General features: G+C 55.6%; 1 protein-coding gene across 2 annotated transcripts in view; it reads right to left on the reverse strand.

Moving 5' to 3' along the window:
• The window catches only part of GCK (glucokinase), a 55135-nt gene continuing 36104 nt past the window's right edge, over positions 1-19031 (reverse strand). Inside the window, exons 3-11 of one of the 2 annotated variants that reach the window (XM_060108567.1) lie at positions 9672-9834; positions 8936-9090; positions 7773-7892; positions 6036-6131; positions 5747-5846; positions 2504-2687; positions 1185-1340; positions 413-646; positions 1-155 (exon numbers count right to left, since the gene is read on the reverse strand). In XM_060108567.1, coding sequence (XP_059964550.1) covers positions 11-155; positions 413-646; positions 1185-1340; positions 2504-2687; positions 5747-5846; positions 6036-6131; positions 7773-7892; positions 8936-9090; positions 9672-9834 — 1353 coding nt within the window. In that variant the 3' untranslated portion in view covers positions 1-10. Of the gene's footprint in view, positions 156-412; positions 647-1184; positions 1341-2503; positions 2688-5746; positions 5847-6035; positions 6132-7772; positions 7893-8935; positions 9091-9671; positions 9835-19031 lie in introns of those variants that run through there. The other variant, XM_060108568.1, reaches the window with a different exon arrangement.

The raw sequence follows: 19031 nt of genomic DNA on the forward strand, positions 1-19031 counted from the left end.
GCCTTTATTCTCACTGGCCCAGCATGCAGGCCTTCTTACAGGCCACCGCGGAGATCAAGGCCGCACCCCGGCCGCTGCCCTCCTCCGACTCGATGAAGGTGATTTCACAGCTGGGCGTCAGCCTGCGCACGCTGGCGTGGAACCGCTCCTTGAAGCTGAGCAGCGGGCAAGCGGGGCTGCGGTTAGTTAACGCCCTTAAGGCAGGGCGGGGGCTAAGCCAAGGGGAACCTCCCCCTGAGTCTGTGGGCTTAGGGGAGCGAGGAGATTAAGAATCCTTGGGACCTCGGAGAGCATCCGTTTCGGCCTGCATATCATAGATGGAGACCGATGCCCGGGCTCTGCCCTTAGGAGGCGAACTCACAAGAGGGAGGCTGGACCCGGCGGGGAGGTGCAGACGGCTGAGCGGGCCCACCTGGGGTGCAGCTTGTACACTGAGCCGTCCACGCCCACGGTGATGCGCATCACGTCCTCGCTGCGGCTCTCGCGCATGCGGTTGATGACGCCCGCCAGCCCCGCGGCGCACATGCGCGCGGCGCGGGTGGACACGCTCTCGCAGGCGCGGCGCACGATGTCGCAGTCGGTGGCCGATGGCATCAGCCCCAGCGTGCTCAGGATGTTGTAGATCTGCTTGCGGTCGCCCGAGTCACTGCGGGGCGGGGACAGGAGGGCGTCGCGGGAGGGTCGCTTGGTCCCAGACCAGCCCGATCCCCACGGCGGCGGCTTCTTCTCCTCCCCCTGCCCACCTCTCCCAGGCAAAGCGCTTCTGGGGCTCGGGCTTCCCAGCGGAGCGGGTCTGACTCCGCCAGGGACCAGAGGTAATCTGGTCATTACTCCTCTCTCTAAACCCAGGGTTTCCGCCCTAACGTGGGTGACACTGCCGCGCCTCGGGGCTGTTGTGTGGATGAAGTGAGACGAGGTCCACAGCGGGTGGGAAAGCACAGAGAGAACGCCTTGTCTCCGTCAGCTGCCCGACAGCGGGTTCCCCGGGGGCCTGAAGGCTACTCCCGCCGCCGTTGCCCCACCCTGGAACCTTACCCGGTCCTGGGCTCCTGCCCCCTGACCTCACCAGGGTCCCGCCCCTGCCCTCTGAGCCCCGCCCCCACGCCCCGTGGGTCCGGGTCCAGGACCCCGCCCCGCGCACGCCACCACTGTACCCAACCCCGCGCCCCCGCGCGCCCGCGCACCTCTCCACCTGCGACACGAAGCGTGTCTCGAAGGCGCCGCGCGTGCGCAGCTTCTCCGAGGCCTCCCCGTGGAAGAGCAGGTTCTCGTCCACAAGCTTCAGCAGCACGAGCCGCACCAGCTCGCCCATGTACTTGCCGCCGATGAGCTTCTCGTACCTGGACAGAGAGCAGCCGGGTCATCCCCAGCAGGGAGGTCCCCACGAGCAGGCAGAGGCCAGCCACCACCCCCAGTCACGGCCACGAGGAGGCCATGTGGGACGCTGTGACCACCCCCCGCCTTGGCAAAACCGGGTTCATGCCCGTTCCCGCATTTATCAACAGGGGCTTTGGGGCCTTGGGAGAACGCTCTACTGTGGGGCCTCGGTTCAGTCCCTCTGAGACCATCCTCAAGGAGGACCCTGCGCTGAGCCCACTTGGGTTTTCCCACAGCTGTGGAACGAGTGCTGTTCTCATCACCCAGTGTCAGCTGGGGAAGCTCAGGCTTAGAGCGGCTAGTGACCAGCCTGGGGCGGGCCTCTGCTCACTTGCTAGGGCTCCTAGGTCCCTGCGCTCCTGGAATCCACAGAGTTGGCCCGGTGGCGCTAGAGCCTGTAAACCTCCGTATTTTCATCTTGTAGTACAGTGAATACTACCGACCTAGTAGAGGTTTATGAGAGCCCGAGAAGAAGCTCATGAAAGAATTAGCACGTGCCTGGCGCGCCGCAGAAGGCGGCTGATAAAGGAGAGCCCTGACTCAGGACAAGCTCTGTGAGGGCTGGCTCTCCAGCTATCCGCGAACCCGCAGCGTACCCCCAAATACTATGATTCATTCTGTGAACGTGTTCAGAGCTGTACTTTGGGGGATTCTGGGCTAAACCCAGTTAACGTTGCTGGGGGGGCGTCTCAGAGCCTTCCTGTGCCAGGGGTCACCTGTCGGAAGCTGGGAGGTTCCCGCTCATCTATCCACAGACCCTTTTTTTTTTTTTTTTTTTTTTTGTAATCTTAGCTTGGCCACGCTGCGCGGCATGTGGGATCCGACCAGGGATGGGACCCACGGCCCCCTGCAGTAGAAGCGCAGAGTCTTAACCACTGGGCCACAAGGTAAGGCCCCATAGACCCTCTTTTTAAAGACTAATCCTTGGCATCTCTCACTGTTCCCGGTTCACAGAGGGGCACACGCGTACGAGCTGAAGGAAGAGAAGAGCCAGCTTACGAAGGGATTGTCAGTTTGCTTTTCCCCAGAGCTGTTTAAAAACAAGCCCATTATCTGCGGGCCGGCCCCATCTGCCGCCGGAGCGGGGCGGGGCCGGCGTGGAGGGAGGGGGAGGGGCGGTCCTTACAGCTGCTGGCCGGGGTTCAGGGAGTTCTCGTCCACCACACGGTCGTACTCTCGCAGGAACTCGTCCAGCTCGCCCGAGTCCCCGAAGGCACCCCACTCGGTGTTGACACACATGCGGCCCTCGTCCCCTTCCACCAGCTCCACGTTCTGCATCTCCTCCATGTAGCAAGCGTTGCAGCCCGTGCCTGCAAGAGGCCGCAGCGTCAGGCCCCACCTGGCGCTGCGCTTCCTGGGATGCCTCCTCTGCTGGGTGCATCCCCCCGGCAGGAAGCCCCGTGTGGCCCTGTCTTCCCAGCTTCCTTGAGCCCTCCACCCCCAGCACTCCCTACATCCCCTGGAGCAAAGGAAACCAGCTCTCCCAAGAGCTGGAAGACCTGGGTTTGCTGTGTGACCTCAGGTAGATAAGCCCAATTCCCTGGGCGGCTCCTCTTCCCCAAGAGGGGTTGGTAACACCTACTCCTCCTATTACCTGGGTAGTTGAGAGAAATGAGGGAAAGAACATGTGTCAGAGTGCTTTGCCAATTAGAGATGGGTATGGGATGTTATGATTTTGTCTTGTCTATGCACCACCCTTGTGTTCTGGCACTTTCTAAGCATGTGTTTGAGCTTCTCTGTCCCAGGCTCTGTTGTGGGGAGGAGGCGGGCACCCAGAGGTGAGTAAGTCACAGTGTGGGCCCTTGGGAGCAGCACATGGGCCACTGCAGGCGGGCCTGGCTAAGGAATTTGTAATTTGCAGGGTCCCATGCAAAGTGAAAACATGGAGTCCTTTGTTCATAAACTGAGAGTTTCAAACTGGTGACAGCAGAGCTTCAATCTGAACGTGACTGCACACCCCTCAAGCCATCAGGGACAGCAACTCAGTCATGCCAACCTCACACCAGAAGTGGAGCTGCCTGGAATTCGGGCCCAGTGATGCCGGGCCTTCCAAGTTCTTGTGGGGAAAAAACACAGAAATCCAGACTTTGATATGGTTTCTCCCAATGTTTAGCTCTTGGTAATTATCATAAACATGTTTCTAAGCACATCAGGGCAGATGCGACCACGCGCCACTCTGCCATCTCTGCTCCAGATGGGGCGAGCCTGAGGCAAGCGGCTGTAGAGCCCAGGTGGTGGTGTCTTGGGGAACCGGAGAGAGCCAGGGGAGCACTGCCAGGGCCCCTGGAGCTCCTGTTTAGGTGTGGACTTAAAGAACTTTCCTATCAAACTCTTAGAGGAAAACATAGGCAGAACACTCTATGACATAAATCACAGCAAGATCCTTTTTGACCCACCTCCTAGAGAAGTGGAAATAAAAACAAAAATAAACAAATGGGACCTAATGAAACTTAATAGCTTTTGCACAGCAAAGGAAACCATAAACAAGACGAAAAGACAACCCTCAGAATGGGAGAAAATATTTGCAAATGAAGCAACTGACAAAGGATTAATCTCCAAAATTTACAAGCAGCTCATGCAGCTCAATATCAAAAAAACAAACAACCCAATCCAAAAATGGGCAGAAGACCTAAATAGACATTTCTCCAAAGAAGATACACAGATTGCCAACAAACACGTGAAAGAATGCTCAACATCATTAATCATTAGAGAAATGCAAATCAAAACTACAATGAGATATCATCTCACACCGGTCAGAATGGCCATCATCCAAAAATCTACAAACAATAAATGTTGGAGAGGGTGTGGAGAAAAGGGAACACTCTTGCACTGTTGGTGGGAATGTAAATGGATACAGCCACTATGGAGAACAGTATGGAGGTTCCTTAAAAAACTAAAAATAGAACTACCATATGACCCAGCAATCCCACTGCTGGGCATATACCCTGAGAAAACCATAATTCCAAAAGAGTCATGTACCACAATGTTCACTGTAGCTCTATTTACAATAGCCAGGACATGGAAGCAACCTAAGTGTCCATCAACAGATGAATGGATAAAGATGTGGCACATATATACAATGGAATATTACTCAGCCATAAAAAGGAACAAAACTGGGTCATTTGTAGTGAGGTGGATGGACCTAGAGTCTGTCATACAGAGTGAAGTAAGTCAGAAAGAGAAAAACAAATACCGTATGCTAACAAATATATATAGAATCTAAGGGGAAAAAAAGGTCATGAAGAACCTAGGGGCAAGATGGGAATAAAGACAGAGACTTACTAGAGAATGGACTTGAGGATATGGGGAGGGGAAAGGGTAAGCTGTGACAAAGTGAGAGCGTGGCATGGACATACAGACACTACCAAACGTAAACTAGACAGCTAGTGGGAAGCAGCCGCATAGCACAGGGAGATCAGCTCGGTGCTTTGTGACCACCTAGAGGGGTAGGATAGGGAGGGAGGGAGACACAAGAGGGAGGAGATATGGGGATATATGTATATGTATAGCTGATTCACTTTGTTATAAAGCAGAAACTAACACACCACTGTAAAGCAATTATACTCCAATAAAGATGTTTAAAAAACAAAGAACTTTCCATCCGAAAGGTGAGAATGGAAGGAGGAGATGTGGGAAACTAGAGGAGAGGCAGAGAGCAAGCTGCCCGCCCCTTAGGACATGTTCATGCAGTTGGAGATGGGTCCTAAGAACACAGAAACCCTCAGGGCTGGCCCTGACGAGGCCGTGGAAGCCAACACATTTAATGCTGACTTTCTGGGAACCAGGGAAATAGCCGCTCGCCTGTGTGTCCGGTAAACACCCCTCAGTAAACACGCACTGTAGTTAGGCCTTGGGGACTTCTGGGAAAGGCCCTCGGGTGGCGGGAAAGGGCCACTGGGGCCAGTGCTGCCTCCTTCCCTGGGACCTGCCTCCACTTCGGGCAGGGCAGGTGGCTGCCCCGGGCTGTGGTAAGACTGTCCAGGGAGGGATGACACCACTCCGGTTTATCCTCTTCCACTTGGACACATCTGTCCAGGTCGGTCAACTTACCAGATAAGGTGATTTAATTAAATCCTGATGGGCCAGGTGGACGTGCAGCTGGTACACCATCTGAGGCAGTGACTTGTGAGTGTTGAAATGCTTCCTACCAATAAACAGCACCTGTTTATTGGTACACCCAATACCAATGTACATGGTGTACTGTCTTCCGGGACACCCCTGCTGCTCCCTAAGACCACCCTGGGCTCCAGCACCTCTGGGGTCCGTGACTGGCGCAGAGGCCGTGTGCAGCCTGCTGAAGACGGGAAGCCTCGGCCGCATCTTTGGTGGTGGCCAAGGCCCCCGGGTCAGGCAGGGAGCGCATCCTTACCCACAATCATGCCTACTTCACACCGGCGGTCTTCATAGTAGCAGGAGATCATCGTGGCCACAGTGTCGTTCACCATCGCCACCACGTCCATCTCAAAGTCCTGCCAAGAGGCATAGAGGCAGTGGTGATGGGGCTGGGGGGCGTTCTCAGCCTGCTCCAGGCCAGTCCAGCCAGGCACAGAAGGCAGAGACCCCTTCTTGGGGGGACGCCCAGAAGGCCCTCCCTGGCTTCCCGGCAGGAGGGGAGGGGGAGGGGGCCCAGGGCAGGGGCAGGTGCAGGTGCTACTCACCCCTCTCCGTTTGATGGCATCTCGCAGGAGCCCCACGATGTTGTTCCCTTCTGCTCCTGAGGCCTTGAAGCCCTTGGTCCAGTTGAGAAGGATGCCCTGGGGGGAGAGGGGGGGCTCGGTGGCTGCTGGATGCTGGGGGCAGGCGTGAAGGGACAGGAGCAAACTGGGACCACAGGGATGTGTATCCACTTTATAATTAACCTTTCTTTCAAATTAATTAATTTATTTTTATTTATTTATCCGGCTGCACCAGGTCTTGGTTGCAGCACGCGGAATCTTTGTTGCGGCATGCGGGATCCTTAGTTGCGGCATGCGAACTCTTAGTTGTGGCATGTAGGATCTAGTTCCCTGACCAGGGATTGAACCGGGTCCCCAGCATTGGGAGCAGAGTCTTAGCCACTGGACCACCAGGGAAGTCCCTGTGCACCCACTTTAAAGCTGAGGAAACTGAGGCTCAAAGCAGCCATATAAGTTCAAGAAGTGTTGGAGATAATTTTCTACCAATATCTTGTATTTCTGCAGGGCTGGGTCCCAGCCAATTCAAGAATGCTTGTGTAGTTAAGCCCAGAGTCGTCATCCCAGAGTGAGGATGAGGTCCAGAGGGGTGCAGCCAGTATAAGATTGGGGCTCCTCTCCTGTGTGCACCCTCTGCATGCCCGGCAGGGACTGGGGCTGGAAAAGCAATATGAGATGTTGCTTCTGCTCCTGCTTCTGCCAGGAGTACTGACCTGGCTTTCTCTCTGACCCAGAGGTCCTGTGTGTTATGTATAACTGTGCGTATGTTTGGATAAATTACACACACATGTATATATGTATGTATAATCAATGTGTGTGGGTGTGTATGTATCGTTGACCTGTGAATGTGTATATATGTATGATTGACATGCACATATATGCATGCATGTATACTTGACATGTGTAAATATGCATGTGTAATTTACACGTTTATATGTATGTATACTTGATATGTGTAATTTACATGTATATATGTATTATGATTGGCATGTGTAGATATATATGAATATATAACGGGCCTGTGTATATATATGTATGTATAATTTATGTCTGCATAAAAATATGCATGTACAATTTGTGTTTATATGTACGTATAATCGACATGAGTGCATGCATGTGTATAATTTAAATATATGCAGTGCAGACCTTTATGTGTACCATGTGTACAATTCACATGTATAATTTATGTGCATACATATGTATAATTTACACGTGTCTATGTGAGCATGTATAACTGGTGTGTGTGTGTGTGTAATTTACATGTACATGTGTGTGCGCGTGTAATTGTGACAGGCTAACTTGCCAGCTGGAAGGCAGGGTAGATCCTCAGCCCCGGCACGTTGCCACCTCTGCCACAGACAGCAGTACAGCATAGAGATGACACACAGGTGTGTTGGAGCCTGTTTCCCTGAGTTTGAGCTGCAGCACTGCCACTTCCCACCATGGGCAAGTTGCTACACCTCAGTTTCCCAACCTGTAATGGGGGTGATACGCACACCTCATAGGGTTGTGGGAGGCAAATAGTAAGAATCAGCTAATATGATCATTTCCCAGAGTCTCATGAGAGGTAAGTGATAGAGCCAGTTTGAATCCAAGGCTCTTTCCCAACAATGGGAGCTGCATTTGAAGGCAGCACAGGGCAGAGTTGACGGGTGCCTTTCTCTGGGGTGTCTGTCCATCCATCCGTCCACCTCCCCCCACCCACTCTACACCTGGTCCCACCTTGTCGATGTCTTCGTGCCTCACAGGAAAGGAGAAGGTGAAGCCCAAGGGTAGCTTCTTGTGCTTCATCTGATGCTTGTCCAGGAAGTCGGAGATGCACTCAGAGATGTAGTCAAAGAGCTGGAGGATGCACACCGAGGTGGCCGTCAGCTGCAGAGGAGAGCCTCCTGCCGAGGGGCTCCTCAGCCCTTGCTGAGCCATAGGGCCCCAGGAAAGCGTGGCCTCCGGGCCTACCCTCAGTCCCCACCTCCTCATCACCACCGCTTGTCGGGACTCAGGCCCTGAGCCCCGCCCCATGCCACAGTCCCGCTGACAGCAGCCCTCGGGACAGGGCAACGCCAGGACGACGGGGTTGGTCCCTAGCCCAGCTGTGCTCTGTTAGCCTGGCCCTCCCAGCTGGACCCAGTGGAGTCCAGTCTCAGGCTTTGGACAGAGGCGCATCCCTGGCAATAACTACGATTTCTGGCTCCAGCATATTCTTTGTTGCCTCCAAGTGTTCTGGCCGCCCCACCCCTGGCCCTGCGAGGACCAGCTGCCACCCCATTCACAAAGGCCTATCCACAGACCTGGGCGTTACAGAGTGCCCTGCTGATTGACTAAGCTCCCTGATGGGCGCCAGCGTGGCTCCACGCCCAGACCCACGGCATGCGGGGGTGTGGCGAGGACCAGGCGGCCACTGGCCTCCTACCTTGAAACCCTGCCCCTCTCGGGGACTGGCTCTGGCTGCTCCCCACCTCCGCCCAGGGCTCATTCTACTTCTGTGGTCCTTCCTGAGTCCTCCCCGTGGTCAGATATTATCACTGCAGTCATGCCACTTGGCATCCATGCTGGTGGAGGGTGAGGGTGACACGTGGGGTGGAGATAGAACAATGGGCTGCGAGCCTGTTGGACCAGCGTGTTCTCTTGGCTGCCCGGCCTTGTTCCAGATCCTTCTGGGAAACTGGGCAGGGGTGCGACCTTCCGGGGCCACACCCAGTGGCCGTCCACCTAAGCCTCTCAGCTCCCTCCTCCTCCTGCAGCAGGGTCCCCTGAGGCTGGGCCCACAGCTCCGCCCACCCCTGGTGGACAGGTGGGCCCTCCCACTAGGACTAGCCAAGCTCCGAGATCCTGGGTGGTCCTGACCGAGGTCCCTGGCCCCCCAACCCCTAGCCCGAGCGTCTCACCATCTCAGCAGTGCCCGTCATGGCGTCCTCGGGGATGGAGTACATCTGGTGCTTGGTTTTCACACTCCACTGCCCCTCCTCCCCTTCCCCCACCTTCACAAGCATCACCCTGAAGTTGGTGCCGCCCAGGTCCAGGGAGAGGAAGTCCCCGACTTCTGCAGTCACAGAGAGAAGCACATCAGTCTCATGGGCACCGCCTGGCAGGAGCCCCCAAGACTGGGAGAGGAGGAGGGGAAGGCATGGTGGGGGGACCAGAAGAGCTGGACGAGGGGCCCCTGATGCCAGACATCTGGGGGACCCCAGGATAAACTGTGGAAAGGGTAAAGGTGAACTGGGGAAGTCAGCAGGAATTCCTTGTCTTGGGCTGAAGTCGCCCCCAGCCCAGGGCCCACCTGAAGACCTAGGAAAATGGCCCAGACTCAGGATTGGGCTGGGAGTCCCCCAAATGACTGTGGGAAACCAGTTTCTCATTGTGAGATGAAGAAAGCCAGTTTCCTGAGGCCAGAGTGAGCCTGAAGGCCCCAGGGCTGGGCCGGCGGAGCAGAGGGTGAGAACTGGCTGGTGTCTGGGGCACAGCATGTTGGGGAGCTGACTCAGGGCTGCTGGGGACAGTCAGGGCTGTTAGGAAGGGCCTGGGGCACTTCTCCCTGCTGGGGCCAGGGGAGAGCTGCCTCTGGATGAGGACCTGATGGTTCCCATGTGAGTCCCATCCCTGCCCCACCCCGGACCGTGGTACCTGAGCCTTCCGGGGTAGAGCGCACGTAGGTGGGCAGCATCTTCACACTGGCCTCCTTGTGGGTCTCCAGCCTCAGGCCTCGGTCCATCTCCTTCTGCATCCGCCTCATCACCTTCTTCAAGTCCTCCTCCTGCAGCTGGAACTCCGCCAGGATCTGTTCCACCTGCACAGGGAGGGAGATGGGGAACAGTTGAGCGGAGGAGGGGCTGTGCAGTACGGGGAAGGGGGACCACAGAGTGTGTGTTTCCCCCACACGCCGACAGTCTCCTTTTGCCCCCTGACCCTGGGTCCAGGATGGCCCATCATTTCAAACTACCACAGTTACAACCAGTTGAAAAATTAAAACAGCACAGTTCCAACACCAGCTTCCAAACAAATGCAGCTTGGGGCGTGTTGGAGGGTGAGGGGCAGAGGGCAGGCATGGCACCTCCCTTTGTACCCCTGATCCAGGCCAGGGGAGGAGGGAGGCGCTAACCAGGAGAGTGAGTGAGACACGGGCGGGAAGAGCCCGTCTGGAGGGCTATGGGCAGCTGGCGTTACTGTCTAAAAGATCCGGTCATTCTACCTCTAGGAATCTATGCTAAGGGAGTTAGTGGGCCAGTGCGTACACATGTTCATAAGTGATGGTCAAGACACACTACTTAGAGGTGAAACCAGTTAGTTAGAGGTGTCTGGTGGACTAAAGCATGGCAGTCCATAGCCTGGAAGGCGCTGAGGCCCTCAGAGGGAGGAGAGGTCCCTATACATTGACAGGAGGGAGGCTGGCACACAAAGCTCAGATTCAATACCGCCATTCCTGTGAGTATGGACGGCCTGGGTTGGGTTCTCCTCCCGCACCCTCTGGGGGAGTGGCCGCTTGCTCATCCCTTCATGGTGGCATGACATTGGGCTTAAACACTGTGCCCATGCCCACTAGTCCCCCCGGAAGCAGGGACCCTGCTCTGACCTTGCGTGTGGACAGTGGTGTGGCTGCCCTTTCCCCTTTGCACAATAGCACGTGTTCATGGAGAGAAGACCACTTTGATTCCCTACATATTTGGACCAAAAAGGAAAGGGAGGATACTCGAATAAAAGCCGTGGGTCCACTCTTCAAAAAACTCATACTCTCTCACTGGCAGTTTTCCATGTAAGCTCGGGGGGTGGAGACGCTCTGAATTCCAATCAGGAGACAATAGAGCTGCTTGCCCCTTCTTCCTCAGTTTTTAGAGCCCACATTTTGTTGGGGGCCTGGGGAGCTATCACATCAAAGGAAGACAGCCCCTTCCTAGGCCCAGGGCACAGCCCATGACTGGGCTAAGCCAAGCCCAGCTATCTTATCCCCTTTTGCTGGTGATTTGGTTTAGAGATGGGCATGTGGCCCAGTTCTGGCCAGTGTCAGGTGAAGGGAAGCCTGATTTTAGCAGGAGGGGGGCCTTCTGGGAAGGTCAGTGCGCCTCTAACTTTGTGAACATAGCTGTATGAGGGTGTGTTGACCGGCACTGCAGCAGCTATCCTGAACCACGAGGAGACAAGGCTGAAGAGAAAAGGCTGTTAGCATATTATAGATGGCAGAGGAGAGAGACAGAGTGAGCCCAGCCCTGGTGAAATCACTGATGTGCTGAGCCAACCCTGGACCCACCCACCTCCAAGTGCCTGTTGTGGGAGTAGATACTAATCACTTAAGGCCACAGTCCGTCAGGTTTTTAGTTTCCTGCAGCCCAAAGCATTCCTAATGCATACAGATCCTTACTTAGGAGCGAATTCTCTTACCAAGACCTCACACTTAGAATTTAAACCCAGGGAAGGTCACAAAGGGATGGGGCTGACAAAGTCTACGACAAGACACACAGAGTCAAACACCAGTATTTGCTAAGCCATTCTGCAGCTCTGGGGTGAGCTACAGCCCCAGATGGGGTGAGGGTGCAGCCCACCCCAAGGCTGTCCTGGCAGGACATAACCCCGGAGAGGCCCTCATGCTCTGTGAAACAATCCAGGCTGTCCTCAGAGGCCCATGCCTACAGCCTGGCCTCGTCTCTGTTTCTTTCACACACTTTCAAGTAAAACGTGCCAGGAAGGAATAGTAACAATAACATTTGCTGAATCCTTCCAATATGCCAGGCTCGGAGGTGAGTGCACTACACAAGCTGCCTTTCATCCTTGACACAGCTCGGGGGAGGGGCCCGCACCCGCTCATCTTCTAGATGCAGCCACTTGCAGCCAGCACACAGAGTGAGGCCAGCACCCAAAGCCATGCACTCAAGGGCCACTGTCAGAAGTCCTCAAGAGGCTGCCCGGCATCTCTCCCAAAACAGAACTGTAAGACATCACGGGCTCTTAACAAAAGCAATGCTGATCCTGCAAAGGTCCAGCCCTCAGGCCCCGCTGGGCTCCATCCCCTCCCTCTCCGTCATGGCAGCCCAGCCAGTGGCCATGAGCCTGGACTCACGAGGGGCAGTGACCCAATGGCTTCACCCTCTGTGTCCAGGCCCATGTGGGCACAGTTTGGGAAGGGTGCTGGAAGGTTCCATGGCTGCAGTCCAACACTCCAGGGGGCCACAGGCTCACACGGGCCTCCAGAAACCCTCCCCTGTGGCAGTGGGGAGCGTCCTCCATGGTGGGTGCGAGCCCCCTTTCTCGGGTGCATTGGGGCCTGCAGACACCACAGTTAGCCTGCAACCCTGAGAGGAGGCACTCCGACCTCACCCCCAAGGCTGCGTGTCTAGGCGGACGCCAGTGGGGTTCAAGTCACAGGGCAGAGGTCTGCCTCATAGACCCCGTGGGAGCATCCCCAGAAGCAGGCACCGTGCACAAGGCCCCACTTGGGGCATCCCCAGTTCTCCCTTACGCTTAATCCCCCTGGAACCCAAGCATTTTATCATCTCCACTTCCTTTCCAAGGCCACAGATCTAGATGGCTCAGAGCTGGCTTTGAACCCAGGTGCTGGCTCTGAGCCCACCTCCCCTCCTTACCCCGCTGGGCTGCCCAGCCCTTCCCTGAGCGCAGGCTGGGTGTCCGTGCAAGCTGGCTTAAAGGTCTTGCCGAGCAGCCTAGGAACTGTGGGGTGCTGCTTGAGGAACCCCAAAAAGCCACCTGTCCCCCCAGGTCACAGAAGAACAAAGCACAGACAGAGCCTGTCCCCACAGCCCTGCCCCCATAGCTGCACCCCTGCCTGCTCACCAGGAGGTCACAGGACACAGCATCAGGGCTCACGGCTGCACCCAAACATGATGGGAGGGGGTCCTCTCCCTGAGCAACTCTCTTACTCTCCAGGCAGGGCCACTGCCACCATCTGACAGTGCCACAGCCCCCCGGGACTTTGGCTTCTGGTGCCCTGGCCCGGGGCTTTGCAGGAGAAGAGCCAGACTGCCCAGTGCCCTCTGGCTCTCCGGGGTCCTCCCATCTTGGCTCTCCTGGGATTCTCCAGGAGGGTCTGAAGCTGGCGGGCTGGGGACACACTTCCCCAGGAGTATGCGGCAACTGGCCCAGGGTCACCCACTGTGTGTACACAGCCATCCCATGGCTGCAGCTGGACCCATGCAGGGCTCATACTGCCCTCCAGGACACTGGGATGGGTTCTGGAGCTCACGGGGCACCCAGCGTTTGCCCAGGAGCCCCATGCCTTGGCCCTCTGGGGCCCGTCCACTGCTGTGCAGGTGTGGGAAGCCCTCTCAGACCTTTCCCTGTCTCCTCATCTGTCAAATAGAAGCCCCACAGGATGTCCTGCCATCTTTCCTGAGCCCTTGGGGCAGGGTCCCAAAGCACTGACTGTGGCATAAATGGGGCAGGTGTCCCCAGCCGAGCCTCACCAGCCCCCGTCATCCCTGCCCAACCAGCTTGGCCCCTCCCACTTTGCTTCCAACCTGTACAGCCCATGGCCTTGTCCAGACCCGTGTCCTTAAGGACTGTCCTCATACTGATGGCTGAGCGCTAGGAGGGGACATTCTGCAGACTGAGAAGGGGTGGGTTGGGCTGGGGAAATCCGCCTGGTCTCTGCAGGCACGTTGGCGTGTCTGTTAGCCAAGGGGAGATGGATGCCAAGTAGCAGTTGAATAGTGAGGCCAGAGCACAGGGGACAGCCTAGCACTGTCAGCCCCAGGAACAAGTCCCCTAGAAGATGCTGTCCCTGGAGACCCCTCCTGGAGAGGCTGGACGGTGGGTATGGGGAGGGACCAGCTGCCTCTTAGCCTCCACACCTCTGCGCCTCCTCCCAAAGGGGTCCGGAGCTCCCCCTAACCTCCACTCTACCAAACCACTTGCCTTACCCACACAGGAAGAACCTGCCCCAGCCGTGGCCCTGGGGACCACTTGCCCTGGCTTTGGGGTGACCCTTACCAGATTCAAAGCTGTCTGGGCCCAGCTCCTTGTGGCCTCCATCGCCATCTCTCTGAGGGGCCAAAAGGTAGGTTTGCAGGGAGGTGGAGACACTCCTGTCTGCGGAAGCGCAGGGCTGGGCTGCAGGCCGGGAGTCTGAGGCGCACCCGTGCAGGTGCAGGCCGCCTAGCCGGGGAGTTGCCCGCGCAGGCCGCCCAGGGCTTCTGCAGAGAGCATTCAGCAGCTGGCTGTTGAAATACTCTGCCTACCGCCACCGGGTCAGGCAGGGCCAAAAGGGCAGAGGAGGCCTGCCTGGAGTGAGGGGTGACAAGGGCCACGGGGGGAGGGCTGTGGGGTGGTGCCCCATGCCTTCAGCCCACCGGGGTGGGGATTCGTTGCCCAGAGTTTCTGCGGAGGGGGCAGAACCATTCTATATGCGCTCCAGTCCTTGGATGTGCCAGGGTGGGCAGTCATCATGCTGCTCAGGTCAGGAAAGCACACTGCAGAGCCGGGCAGATAGGGTGGGGCTGCTGAGGGGCTGGACCCATGCAGGATGAAGGGTCTGGGCTTGGTCTTGGACCATGGGGATCCCTGGCTAATTTTCACCTGGGGCCTGTCCTGTACTTGGGAGGGGAGAGACAGGCTGGTGGCTGGGAGGCCAGGCCTGAGGCCCTGAGCAAGGCAGACTCCTCATGAAGCAGGGGTGCGGAGGGCAGGGACCTCCTGGGCTGCTCCTCTCCTGAGCCCTCAAAGCCCTGCCGTGTGGCCAGTCAGGACTGGTTGGCAGGATTGGTTACGGGTTGGGGGAGCGGGGTTGAGGGGTTGCACAAAAGACCTCGATTGGGTCATTGAGAGCCAAGCTCAGACCCTGGGCAGAGGCGGGACTGGAGGGTGGGGGTGAGGGATGGTGGTAGGTGGGGGATGGTGGTGGGGCCAGGAGGTGGGGAGGGGGAGGGGTGGGGGAGGGGGAGGGGGAAGTAAGGGGGAGCAGATGGAGGCGGGGCACCACCCTGATGACTGGCCCCACCCCGACCCAGGTCCATCTGCTCCCACCAAGTAGAAAATGCTTGTTTTCATCAGGGGTCTTCAACTGTAAATCGTCAAAACCTGCCTCAAAAGGCAGCGAAGGTTATCCTTGGGTTTTGGGTCTGCAAAATCCAGGCCAGCGCTCACTTTGAGAAGTCCCTGCCTGGGAGTGAACCTGTCTTGCCTGGACCTGCCAGAAGCTGCCGAGCCCTGCTAAAATTAGCAAGAGCTCAGGAGTGGGCGGGGTTGGGGAGTGGTAGCTTGACAGAATGCCAGGCTCTCCCGCCAATGGCCAGTGTGGTCATCCCTGAGGAAGCCCTTGACATGACTGATCCCCTTCCCAAAATAGAGCCAAAAGGGCTTCACCAAACCCACATGTGACAGATCACTGTCCCACCAGCCCCTGGCTCTGAGCCTCTGTTTGCACAGGGTGGGCAGGGCTCACCCCTGGGTTTGGAGTTGGGGGCCTTCTGGACCAGCCAGGCCAAGAAGCAGCTGCTCTTCTCTTTGTCCAGGCACATAGCACCTGAGAAGACGATCAAAATCCTCCAGCTCTGTCCTCTGGGAAGTGGGAGAGGACAGGGCTGGGCAGAGATCAGTGGGACCCTTTCTTGTTTGCTGGACTGCCAGTGTCCTCTCTGGCTTGCACTTTGACCAGCAAGCACCCCTCACCAGAGCCCTTTCCTGGGGCCGCCTCCTTGCATTCCCCAGCACCTGTGAGGGCAGGAAGGAAGGCGTCCAACAGCCCCACTTCCCCATACTAGTTAATCCTCCGGAGCCGGACTCTCATGCATCTTGCCAGCTCTCCTGTGCTCCCACCACAAGAGGTGTGCCCTGTCTCACCGCTGCCTGTTTAGGTGAGGGAGTGACACCAGAGGGTCAACACTGGGCTGGGGTCAAGGATCCCTGTAGCAAGGGAGAGACCTGTCCAGAGAAGAGGGCCCAGGAGAGGGAGGTCCTCAGAGACAATGGCTCCAGAGGGATGCCCAGGACATAATTAGAGTCTTCAATATCTCAAGGGTTGTCCTGAGGAGGTTGAATGAATGTGGTTTCTGCTTAGACTTCCGCCCCACCCAAAACCCAGAACTGCACAACAATGGGCTAGGATGTCTCAGCAGATAGTGAGCTCCCGACTTAATAGGGAGAGAGAGATGTGGGGCATCTGAGAGCAGGACCAGAGGGACTTTTCTCTATGTCCCAGTTGGTACCCTCATCTCTTGGTTGCTCAAGGAGCTGACTGACAGGCATGATTTAATTTTCTTTGTAATTTATCTCTAGGAAATAATCTGACAAATTCGGAGATGGATATTCCAGGTTACTCTTTCTAGGATCCAAAAATGGGACATAATCCTCACACCCAACCTTCGGAAATTGTCTAAATAAATTATGCTACATTTATATGCAGTCATTTAAAACAGTAAGATTGATCTGCCTCCATTGGCATGGAAAGATGTTCATGGCATCCTGTTTAAAGAGAATGTGGTGGCTACCCTCCAAGAGGGCCTCCAATGAGCCCCATGTCTTGCATTCAACCCCCCGGGTAGGCTCCACCCATGCTGAATAGGTCTAGCCTATGTTACTAATAAGCTATTGCAGAAATGATGGAGTGTGACTTGTGAGGCTAGGCCATCAAAGACATTGAGGCTTCTGCTTTTCTATTGGGTTCTTTACTCTGGGGGAAGCCAGCACCAGAGGACCTGAGGACATTCAGGTTCTATTGGGAGGTCCACTGAGAAAAACTGAGACCTCCTGACAATGGGCATCTCCAACTTGCCAGGCAGGTGAGCGAGCCACCTTGGGAGCAGATCCAACAGCCACCGTCGAGCCTTCAGGTGATGCCACCCCAGGCAACATTTTGACTAAAACCTCAGGAGAGACACCGAGCCAGAACACCCTAGCTGAGCCACTCCTGGACTCCTGACCCACAGAAACAGTGTGAGATAATAAAGGTTTGTTTTTTCAAGCCCCTAAATTTCGAGGTAGCTTTTTACATAGCAAGAGAAGACAAATAGAGAGGAAAAACAGTTATAAAATACAGCATGATTCGTTTTTTGTCATGTATATGTATATTATATGTAATATACACATGGGAGGAAACAGAAAAATGGTAATAGTAGTTATCTTGATAATGGAAATATGAGTGACTTAATTTTCCTCTTTGCTTATCTGTATGTCCTAAGTTTTTCTGCAATGAATGTGTATTAATGGAGTACTATTTTAAAATCAAGTTAAAAAATAAAAAGGTTGGGCCTTATCTGCTATTTTTGCACAGAGGCTCTGATGCCAAGACTCTGAAGGATGCAGGCTCAGAGTTAAATGTGTCAAATTGCTGGCCCCCATATTCCAGTGGGAAAGAAAATGGGGCTGGGAGCTGGAGAGCCCAGCATGCCAGCCCCTCCCCAATGGCCTGACGGCCCTCAGCACCAGCTGAGCAACAGTGTGGGCACTCCCTGACCTGAAGCAATGGGGCCTGGAGGTCAGCATGGTGTTGCATGTGTTTGCCTACAGCAGGATTGACCGGAGACTGGCTGTGCCCTTGTGTAAGGGCAGGCCGGGGGCCTGGTGGTGAGAGGGTGTCAGGCAATGTGGCCATGTCAGGGATAGAGGCAACGGGGAGAGGAGCCAAGAGACAGCAGAGTGGGCTGGGGTCATGATAACCACAGCTAGTGAGTACCCAGTGGCTTCCACATGCTGGCTGCTGTGCTAGGTGCTTATGTGGATCACAACTGGCCTGCAAGCCCAGGGCAGTCATTTTAAATGTGGGGAAACTGAGGCCCATGGGAGTTAAGGGAGTTCCAAGATACCACAGCCATTAGTGACTTAGCCAGGATTTGCCCACAGCTCAGCCTGACTCCAGGTGTACTAGAAGATTAGTCTTCCTGACTAGAGGGGGAGGGCTCCTTCAGGGCCAAGCACATGCTGAGGGTCAGGAAACAGCCTCTGGAGCTGCTTCCACGCTGGAGATGTTCAGAGACCTCAGCTTCAGCTGGTGGGGCTGGGAACAGCAGCAGCTGCCAAGGTCTGCATTGCATGGTGCTTGCCTCTGACAGTAGGTGGGCCTGGAGGCCTGGGGCCAGGTTTCAGGGGGACACCTAAAGGCTGTGGCCATGGGAGGGGTAGGTGAAGAGGGTGGGTGAGGAACAGGGAGTGTCCTGCACATTGGTTGGGGAGGGGGAGGCAGGCTGTGGGATGGTCCAGGACCCCCACAAGGAAGGCAGGATAACGCTGGGGTGACACAGGAACATGAGGTCACCAGCCTGAGTCTGAAAACTGCAGTTCACTGGCCGTAGGACTTGGGCAAGTCCCTTAATTTCTGGGCTTCAGCTTCCTCATCAGTAAAGTGGAGGTAACGACTTACCTACCTCACAGGGCTACTGAGGAGATTCAATGGGATGATGTAGATAAGACTCTTGGCAATACAAGTTGTTCAATAATTTGTAGCTATTTTTACTACCAAAGGATGCTTTAGCCCCTGGGTCAGAGTTTAGAATACAGGCCGTCCAAAGCTCTAGATCTACAGCAGGTCCTAATCCAAACTCCCACCCCCATGCCTGCTGATTATTTTGGTGTTCTAAGGAGACAGACAGGTGGCACGGCCTCTTGGATGCCACTCCCACAGTAAAGCAATGAAGCTTATTGTCTGGAAAGAGGATGCCATCACAGACAATGGTGGAGTAGGAAGTTCCAGAGAGGAGTCCCTCCACCGAAACAACCACTACACTAGAAAAAAAATGACCAAAATAAACCTGATTGGACACTTAAAGAGCAACCAGGGGAGTGTCTGATGAAAGGAGAGTTTGCTGATGGCTTGTAAGTGAGCAGTGGACACAAACCAGCTACCACCCCCATTCCCCACCATGGCCATGGGAATGGCACCCATGTTCCTTGGGCAGTCAGGACCTTGGGCTGTGTATTTTGGTTGATCTGGTGGTTCCCTGAGGGCTCAGTACAGAGCTTGCCTTTGTTTCATTCTCCTCAGGCTGCAGCAGCCTCCCTGGTGGCATTTAGCAGAAGAGTTAAAGAGACATACGTAACAGTTTAAAT

The sequence above is a fragment of the Mesoplodon densirostris genome, chromosome 9, assembly GCF_025265405.1.
Source record: "Mesoplodon densirostris isolate mMesDen1 chromosome 9, mMesDen1 primary haplotype, whole genome shotgun sequence".
Taxonomy (NCBI): Eukaryota; Metazoa; Chordata; class Mammalia; order Artiodactyla; family Ziphiidae; genus Mesoplodon; species Mesoplodon densirostris.